The following is a 9976-nucleotide window of genomic DNA, read 5'->3' as shown; positions in this document are numbered from 1 at the left end:
TCTTCCTCTCCCTCTTCCTCTCCCTCTATCTTTATTTCTATTTTTATTTACTCTGAACTAATCATCCTAATGACAAGAACTTGACGCTTTGAATCCTTGTATTAAGATGCATTTGAATATTTTAATGACACTTTCAAATGAACAATCATCACAGAAACAATTTGCTAGATAGAAAGGTCCACCGTCAAATTTACACATCCGTGCCAAAAATATTCTATCAAAGTTGACCAACGTGACTTAGCTCGTGCTTCGTCAACGTGACTGTCAGATACACTTAATCTCTCTCATGCCAACTAATTGACCTATTTCTTCACCATTAATCCTAACCCTTCTGCTTTACAATTTTCATCTGACAATGGTTTTTCCAGAGGCTGAGCTCCCTATAATAGATATTTCTGTTCTTCAATCAGAGTTAAAAGAAGGTGATCCTGATCTTCAGAGGCTGTGCAATCAAGCAAAAGAAGCTGCCCAACAGTGGGGAGCTTTTCGTGTGGTGAATCATGGAGTCAAAAAGGAGCTTCTAAACATAGTGGATTCAGTTTCTCGAGGTCTTTTCAGTCTTCCACCCCAAGTAAAAGAAAGAGTCGTTCGTCTTCCATTTGATGGGTATTCGAAGGGCGTTGGTCTTTCATCTGGCGAGGCCATATGTTTCCTAGAAGTACAGGCTTCTGATTCGATTCAGCAATATGCACAAAAGCTATGGCCCCAAGGAAATCCTGAATTTTGGTATGTTATACAACTTGTTTGATTTTTTAAGGCAATCTGAAATTCCTTTCTATCATTTCAATTAATCAGTATTTTAATTTAAGTTGAATTTTGTTTAATTGGGTATTATTTGTTTTTGGAAAATCATGGAGTGTTTGATAATAGATTTATTCCTTCAATCACCTCTTTTCTCATTCTTGGATATTTCTTAGTTTTGGTTCTTATTTATTTCTTTGAATGTTTGGTTAGATAATTATCTTATTATTTAATATTAATTAACAAATAAGATGCTATTTGTTTTTTATTAAGGTAAACGGGTTTTACAAGGACCTGAAATCTAAAGTCAGATAAAAATACAAAAAATTAAACAGTAGCTAACCAGTTCAAAAACAATGAAAAAACAGCCACAGAAACAGGGGCCATACTCACACTCACACAACAAAAACACAAAAACCACTAACCGAAAAAACTAAAGAAACCACTAAACCAGAGATTGGATCAGCTCCGATTTCTTTTGGATCATACTCTTGTTAACTTCCTCCAGCTCTTCAATGATGAATCTGGAGGTACTAGATTCTCCCGGTTCCTAGTCCTTGTCCTCGTATAGGGGCTAGTAGTGATATGTGATCCCGTACCTTGCAAGTTTGGCTCTTGGATTTTCTTCTTCTGTTTGGTGTCTGAGGGTGGAATACTAATGATGGACTGGGCTCTTTGGTCCGCAATCATCACATTGATCTTTTTGAGACCCTCGATGCTATTATTCATGGCTTCCCTGCTAATATTAACCAGATTCCTTAGGTTGCCTTTAAGCTCTTCCAAGCTTATTTCCAACTGACCAATCCTTTTTTTATGATCCATTTTCATGATCTTAACATCTTCTTATAGTTTATGTGTCATTCAGATAAGTTTGTTAGTTTTTCTTGGCATGGGTGTCTTGGTATAGGTGTTAATAATGCTCTTAATTCCTTCCTTTAGCATGTTGATCTCCTTGCTGACACAAAGAAAGTAATTTTCATGGATTTTAATAGAATTATTAAGGAGAATATCAAAATCATAATCTTTTTGAGTATCCCCTTATTCAACGTTAATGGGGATGTCAAGCTTTATTTCCTTCTCCTTTCCCTTGGCTTCCCCTATTTTTCCTAATTTAGACGTTTTTGTACTTGGTTGCCTAGAACCCTATAAATTGGGGTTAGGAGTTTTATATTTACTGGTAGCCCATCTAGGGTGTTTGTTTCTTCTACTGCTACTAGTTCTAGGTGTAATATTTCGAGGGGGGCCCTCCTCCTGAGAGGGACAGTAGTCTGGATCTTCCAAGACATTAAGGTCCCACCAGTCCATAGCCATACCAGACCCCTTTTCCTCCATCCCCATGTCAAACACAATTTGTACATTAGGGTTGGTCAAAGAATTGGGGGTTTTGACAACTCGAGAGGGTTTAACCCCATTATCTTTGGCATATTCCATGATGAGCATGATTAACCCCTCATGTAAGATAGGGTTGTCACTATTTTTGGCATGATTCGCAAGGCTATTTTCAAGAGAAGACAATAAGTAAAAAGGAAGAGAAATTCTTTTTTTATGCCTAAAATGATTCAATATCATAAAGTGGTAAGAGAATATACTGACATAATTGTCGTCAAGTCTAATGTACCTCATTATCACTTCAGCCATATCCACCCAAAGTGATTGTGGGTCCTTCCTGTTATAACCGTTGTCTGCCATCTTTCGCACCCTGTTTCTCTCACTTTGTTTGTCAAAGAAGGCCAAAATGGCTTCTTCCGCCACCTTCCTCTCTATGTAAAACTTCTTGTCATCCATCTACAAGTTAGTTATCTCTGCAATGAAGGCTTCACCAATTCTAAACTCCGCTCCAAAGGTTGTGAGGATACCCTTCTTCCAACCATTCACAAAATCCTCTGTCGTTTTTGGGTCATTGCCATAAAGCCTCTTGAGATATGACACTAGGCCCCCATCAGTAATCTTTGTCAACAACTTCCTATTCTTTCCCATTTCTCATAGGAAGTAGGCTCCATTCTATTTTTGTCACCTCCCATAAGCAGTCTACCTCTATAAAATTGGGTGTAAGCACCAAAGCCAAACCAGGCAATGAAAAATCAGACACAAAAGAAAGCTCTAGAAACCTTGGTTTTGAAATTCGAACTCAAATCCCATGAAAGATCATTACTCATTTGGTAATATGTCATCATTAATGTGATATGAGTGGCCAATACATTTGGTGTCCTTTCTTGTCAATTCACACAATTGTATCAAGAAAGTTTCCCTTCCCGTCCACCACCTTATGTCCACATAATCCACACCAATATTTGCGAGGTGGTTGGCTGGCATGTTACCTTCTTGATAAACGTGGGAAATTTTGAATTTATCCAATTTTGTAATCATTATGTGACACTCCTGAATTAAGTCCTTGATAGTCCAGCTGGGCTTGGTATGTTTACTCACACATCTAGTGATGTTAAGTGAATCTCTCTCAACCCACACTTTTTTGAACCCTTCTTTGATAGCCATGTTTAACCCAATGTAAGTAGCTTTTGCCTCAGCGTAGTGGTTTGTTTGGGTGCTCAGTTCGAGTGCCAGCGTAGAAACAAGAATAAGATGCTATCTATTATTCATTTTTTTGACTTGTTTTTAATTGTGTCATGCTTCATAAAATAAAAAGGGTTGTTTTAAGATAAGAGGAGGAATCCTAAGCTTGTCCTACTACTAGTCAAACCTCTAGGTATGGGTAATTTGTTGTGCACACAACATAAATATCAAGATGTAGAATTCAACTTTGGATTATTTAGAACCAAATATCTCTTGAGTGATTCTTGTTGCCACTTTACAGATGTTAATTTTCTATATGTTCTTTATACTTACATGTCCATAATTACTCAATTCAATTTTCTTGGCATGTAAGCCAAATAGATAGTAGATGGATACCAAAAGGGTTGGATTTGGAGAGTGAGATGTAATGATTGATAAAGAATTTGTTTTTATCTTAAGATATCATGACACATAAGACAATATGAAGTTGATTTAAACTCTATTATTTAAATTAATTATTACTTGATTGAATACAAATATAATAATTTTAATTTTTTGGACATGTTGTGTAGTGATAGCCTAAGAACATACAGTTCCAAGTTAGCTGATCTGACAAATTCCCTAATAAAACTTATCCTTCAAGGTTTGCAACTTAGCAAACATTTTGAGATTGATTTTGCAGAATGTGAAGCTTTGCTTCGTCTTAATTATTTCTCAGTGTGTGAAAAATCAAGCTAATGATATTCTTCTCAAGGAGCACACAGATTTGGGTGTGATGACAATTCTATATAATGACCAAGTGGCTGGTCTTGAAATGCGCTCTAAACAAGGTGAATGGTTCACTGTAAAACCTCTTGCTGGATCATTCACTGTCATCATAGCCAGCGCTCTAAAGGTAGGGAGATTCCTAAATCTAGTTTAAACTCAATTCTTTCTTGAGATGAATTCTGATATTTTTTTGGCTACAGATATGGAGCAATGATAGATGTTGGTCTTGAAATGCGCTCTAAACAAGGTGAATGGTTCACTGTAAAACCTCTTGCTGGATCATTCACTGTCATCATAGCCAGTGCTCTAAAGGTAGGGAGATTCTTAAATCTAGTTTAAACTCAATTCTTTCTTTAGATGAATTCTGATATTTTTTTGGCTACAGATATGGAGCAATGATAGATGTTGGAGTGTGGAGCATCGTGTAGCATATGAGGGGAAGGAGCCTCGTCTTTCTATCGGTTTCTTCTGGAATTTTTTGAAGGAAAAAGAGGTGAGTGTACCAGAGGAGCTCATAGATGAACACTATCCACATCGTTATAAACCCTTTCTTTTCAAAGACTATAGAAATGCTCGAGTCCAAGAAGCTCCTCTTGACATTTTTATTTAGAATTTAGTAATTTAACAAAAAAAAATATAATTATTTATTGTTTTTAAGTATGAATGGAATGTAAATTTGTTGTTGATTTCTTGTTGAGCTATTTAATATTTAGTAATAGGTGTCACGTAGTGGTATAGTATTTATTTTTGAAATATTATAATGTGAAAATCCGTTTTATCTTGCGATGTTGTATTTTTCAGAATGATATTAGTGAATAAACTACTAGCTATCAATGAGAAAGTGCTTGCTTAGTGTAGTGCCCTCCCCTATCCATCTTATGTGATTAAATCTGTTAGATATTATGGGCTTGAATGTTTTCTTGATACTCGTTGCTTCCTGTTTCATTCTTGATAATTGAAATTCTCTTTAATAATAAGAGCTGCAAAGCAGCGAAGTTCCTACCTAAGAATGCAGGGACTGAGTTTGCAGAAATTGTGTCTTTAATGGTATAGGCCAATGTATTGAAGTTAAAGCTGAAAGTATGTTGAACAGAACTGAGTGGGAAAGAAAAAACTGAATAAAAAATGAAATACAATTGCACGGGAAGGATAAAGATACAAGACGATTCAAATGTGCCAAGCTATTCATGGGATGAACATCCTTAACCTTAAAGACTAAACAAGAGTCTTTGGTAAGATACACTCTTACATTGTTTCGTGCTTGTATATATGTAAATACACTTGCATGGCATTAAAGAAACACAGGAAACAAATGTGTATAGACATTTAGACCAGAGCAGAGAAATGCCAAAGGAAACAAAGGTGTATGGATTTGTTGAAAGGCCCTAAATTTTTTTAGACAAATGCAAGAGGTAGGTGTAAAGCCAGAGTCGATTACACCTCTCATATCATTCCAAAAAAACAGGGTATGGATATACTTCAAAACATAATGGAAACGGGATTGTTGTCAAATGTTGTAGTTGTCAATGCCCAGGTACATATCTATGCAAAATGTGGGAGCATAAATAGGGTACGTGAACTGTTTGGAAAAATGCCTCAAAAAAGGTAATTAAGGTGATTACTTGGTAATCTCCCCTCTGTAGTTTCTGCTTATGCAAACTGGGGGCTTTGGAACAGGATATCAATGTTGCATAGCTAGGACTTTGAAAATCCTAGCTGGATATACATCCATGAAAATTGCAAAATTCCATTCTAGTTTCTACAGATTGATCTAAGATTTTGTTTTTTCTCTGTCTATGGAAAATGCATTGCCTAAGTGACATGCTAACCTAACAAAACACACACAAATATTGCACTTTGGATGCTTTCCCTTTAAATATAGTGGAAAAAATCTATAATGAGCGCTGAAGTTTCTGAATTCCAACTCCATTTCCATCATTGAGGGATAAAAGAATTCATATAAGAGTTCATAATGGTAGAACTAAAATTGATGTCAAGAATTTATGAAGCATTAAGAATCAAGTTCCGATAAATTGGAGTTTTCCTTGCACACCCCTGAATGGAATTCTTAACTGACACCTAGAAAACATCCTTACTCAATAAATAAAATTAGAAACCCTCCAATAATGAATGAAAACTTTACGCCCTCCAATAATGAATGAAAACTTTACGATAGAAAAAGAAATCAGTTAAAACAACTAAATCTGATACCTGGATTATGATAATATTGTTGTTGAGATAATCCTCCAAAAATACTGAATAAATAGTTTATAAGAAGAAATACTTTTTAGATAACCATTAAGCAGCATATAACAAAGCACCATTTGACCAAAAACAAGTTTCAAATTCCTGAAGTAAAACATCCATCATAAATTTGCAAATGCCTTGATTCTTAAGTTACTTTACCCACATCCTACATTTTATGCCACCTATCAGGAATTGAATGTATATGATAGAACAAGAACACCTTAAGCCAATGACTATAAGAGAATTATCAATCTGAGCACATGGATTTCCTCTGGAGTCTCCATATGTATCTTCACCTTGAAAAATATTTTAGGGTATTAAAATACTCACTTCGTAGAGTAATTTCAATAGATACAGAGGTGAGCTAGTGGAAAACCTATTTGGATTTTCTTTCTTCTAGCCTTATTCATGGTTCTAGCCATTTGGAAATCTTTATTTTGTAATCTGTAAACATTTTCTTAATATAATTCTCCTTTTTGTCCAAAAAACAATTTGCACAACATTTAAGCTAAAATCTCTTTCAACTGAAAACAATTTAGTCATATTAGAAGACCTTAGGGTCACCATGTTTTCCAACACCCGAATTTTGTAATAATTCAAAACATACTTAACTTTAAAAAATGGAGTTTCGACCGAAGCTATTGACACACTTTTTGATGAATGTATTCTTCAATGATTCCAGTGGTTCCAGCAAATACACATAAAATCGCTATTTCATTGTTGAAGGAAGTAATGTTTTTAGGTTCCTAAAAACTTATTCCCATATCTGTTGTTCAAAACTTAATGGCTTATTTTCCAATTCTAGAGTTTTTTGTGCAAGAACATTTGACCAGCGTTTGAGAAAGATGAAAATAGTACAAAATCTTAATTCTGTTGTTCAAAACTTAATGGCTTATTTTCCAGTTCCAGAGTTTTTTGTGCAAGAACATTTGACCAGAGTTTCAGAAAGATGAAAATAGTACAAAATCTTAATAGAAATTAAATTAAAGTTTGTTTAGTCTTTTATATGTAACTATTTAATGAGGTCCTGCTTCCACTTGTGTTTATTTTTTTGGATAACTGTTTAATGAGGTCCTGTTTCCACTTGTGTTTAGGTTTTGCTCATTATATATAATGCAATGAATGTTTGTACACCAGAAATTTTGGTCTAAAGATCCCAAACCTGGCGTTAGTTTTTTAAGATTAACCCCTCCTATGAATAACGATGTTTATTGTTTATAATAAAATGAATATTTCTGCAAAAGAAAATCTGGTCTGGACATCCCAAACAAATTACAATTTTGCTGCTTGAGATCATAAAATATACAACAAAAATGAGAGAAAGCCTAGAGACTTTGGCAGTGGCAACCTTCAATATAAGAAAGTTAAAATTTTCCAATAAAAGAGGAAGATATTTTTGGCACCCATTGCTGTAAGATACATAACATACTCTGTCATAGAACCCATAAGAAACAAATGATTAAGTTTCTGATAAAAAAGATTTGATTGCGATTCAAATAATCAGTTACATATCTTAAGTCTTAAATATTGGGGTTGTGGAACTTTGATCGAAAGATTATTATCACTTTGAATTTATTCTAATAGTACCTATTTGATCAGTTCATTCTTTTCTCCTAGGATTGCTATTACAAATATTCACCAACCCTTTATCCTAAATCTATATATTTGACAATTTTTGCTCCGCATTTTTGCAGCCTCCTGTAGTATCACCACGGACTCTCTGCGTCATCAACATGTGAATTGCAATTCCAAAGCTTTGAGTTGTCTACTATGTGTTCTTCATTCTATGGTTTCTTCCTTTTCTGGAGCTATTTCTTTTACCTTACTGAACAAGTCTGGTATTTAGTAGGGCAAACCATTATATATGAGCGAATAAACTAACGCAAATGTTTTCCAATCTTTCTTTGATACCAAGGCTGAGACAGAATTGCCTATCTCTTATAAGCATCCTATAGTGATTTATCTTGGCATCATTTCATATTAACCTATTTGACTAAATCTAAGAGTTCAAGGTTCAAAACATTACCACAATAATGTTTGAATGGAAGACTGTAAGATAGTTATGTCAGGACTTATCTTGGCCTAAACATCTCAGCTAGGTGCTAGAACAGAAAGAAACAACATAACTAATCTTTAGCTTAGCTTAAGAAAGCGTTTATCTATTGTCTTCCTACAATGCTTCACTGGATTGTAATCAATGATTTGTGGCCAACGTCCTCTTCCCTGTGCTATAGATAAGCACCATAAAACTATATAAAATCTACTAAATCCTGTATGTGAAATTCAGTCCTCCTCCCTCTCAATTAGGGTCTTTGAAACATATATAGATCATTTTCAAAATTCAACATCCAATTCTTTTTAGGGTCCTAGGTTCAGTGCATGGACTACGAAGGCATGTCATCGTGATGTTTCAAATGCAACAGAGAAGGGCACAAAGTAGCCAATTTGCTACTTTTGCAAAAGCTCCCTTACAATTTGGCGTAGTTTTGAATATATGGATGAATTTCTACATATGTTGGAGACTCCATTGCCCTGGAAGATCTATATGAAAAGTGTGGGAATGTATGATCAAGTGCCTAATCGAAATGTCATCTTATTTATCACATTGATTAAAGGACATGAACAAAACGGATTTGTTGGGTGGCTTTGGAAACTTCCAAACATATACCATTGCCAGATGTTGTAAATAAATTTAAAAACTTGTCCTTATTTTAGCCGATTCATCTCCCAGCCTAAAACAACAAGACATTGAATACCAAGAAATTTGCAGAATATAGTCGACCTGAAATTAAGGACCAAGAAGAAATAGATTATATTTTCCTAAATGCATTTTCTTTCCCTTCGGTATTAGAAAATAGAATATTGACACAAAACAGTTAAACTTATTAAATTTAAAATAACTCACAAACCTTCAAAAAAATAAAGCAGAAGACTCCTAAAAGACACTAAATACCGATGTCATAAAAAAAGGGTAGACTTTAAAATTCACACTATTCTCAAGTGCGCTAGCCGTTTTAAGTGACACTTTCAGTGACAATAACAAGAGGGCACAAATCTAGGACCAGATTTTTTTTTTAAATTCTTTGAACTGAACAAAATAAAGTAAAAGAAAAAACACCCGAAGGTCATAATGTGCTAAGTGACAGTATGTGGCTATATATACTGAAAATGTTTTTTCAGATGAAACGTGGCATTTTCAGTAAAGGACCATAAATTAATACTGACATTGAGAAAAATGTTGCCAAAGCAGAAGATCTGGCACACGCTATTGTTAGATAATTTAAAAATTTAAAATTGAAGCATTTTGAGGGACAGTTCTAAAAGAGTAGAATCTAGTAAGACTTTTCAATTTATGCCACAACACTTACACTAAAATTTCCTTAAAAAGGAGCGTATGAGATACTTAAATCTTCGAAACTGGGGCAGTTGGCGCGAGAGTAAAGAAATGTTCCATGTCCAAGTGGAACAATTTTTCAATAAAAATTAATAAAAAAATAATAGATCCAAAAACATCTTAAGTGGAAATCATTCTTAGTTGTAACAAGAAATAGATCCCTGAAACATGCGTACTTGAAACATGCGCAGATCTAAGACCTAACAATTTTCACAAATTTCAGAAATGAATACCCCAAGATCTGCCTGCCTTCGTTAATAGTGCGTTCTTTCTTATGGGAACTTGTGAACAATTTTGAATGCCTCTACCAGCCGT

At 34.6% G+C, this 9976-nt stretch overlaps 1 protein-coding gene across 3 annotated transcripts; it reads left to right on the top strand.

Annotated features, from left to right (window-relative positions):
- Window positions 1-348: 348 nt before the first annotated feature.
- LOC131856062 (2-oxoglutarate-dependent dioxygenase AOP3-like) lies at window positions 349-9695 on the top strand. 3 transcript variants are annotated; one of them, XR_009358164.1, is made up of 5 exons: window positions 349-726; window positions 3825-3895; window positions 4017-4147; window positions 4221-4332; window positions 4406-4623. XR_009358164.1 is itself a non-coding variant. In XM_059207259.1 (4 exons), exons 1-4 carry the CDS (start codon window positions 356-358, stop codon window positions 4628-4630), a joined length of 798 nt encoding a protein of 265 aa, XP_059063242.1. In that variant the 5' UTR covers window positions 349-355; the 3' UTR covers window positions 4631-9695. The 3 variants fall into 3 exon arrangements, 1 of the variants encoding a protein (XP_059063242.1); XM_059207259.1 differs by lacking the exon at window positions 4221-4332 and having other exon boundaries at window positions 4406-9695; XR_009358165.1 differs by lacking the exon at window positions 3825-3895 and having other exon boundaries at window positions 612-726; window positions 4007-4147.
- Window positions 9696-9976: the final 281 nt, after the last annotated feature.

Source organism: Cryptomeria japonica, chromosome 6 (genome assembly GCF_030272615.1).
Source record: "Cryptomeria japonica chromosome 6, Sugi_1.0, whole genome shotgun sequence".
Taxonomy (NCBI): domain Eukaryota; kingdom Viridiplantae; phylum Streptophyta; class Pinopsida; order Cupressales; family Cupressaceae; genus Cryptomeria; species Cryptomeria japonica.
The sequence above is the reverse complement of the archived record's forward strand: the minus strand, read 5'-3'. Positions and strand labels throughout refer to the sequence as shown.

Excerpts from the sequence above, each read along its gene's own strand:
- LOC131856062 (XM_059207259.1), top strand. The coding sequence starts at position 356 with ATGGTTTTTCCAGAGGCTGAGCTCCCTATAATAGATATTTCTGTTCTT. Across the intron at positions 727-3,824 it reads CAAGGAAATCCTGAATTTTG|TGATAGCCTAAGAACATACA; the intron begins GTATGTTATACA and ends CATGTTGTGTAG. Across the intron at positions 4,148-4,405 it reads TCATAGCCAGCGCTCTAAAG|ATATGGAGCAATGATAGATG; the intron begins GTAGGGAGATTC and ends TTTTGGCTACAG.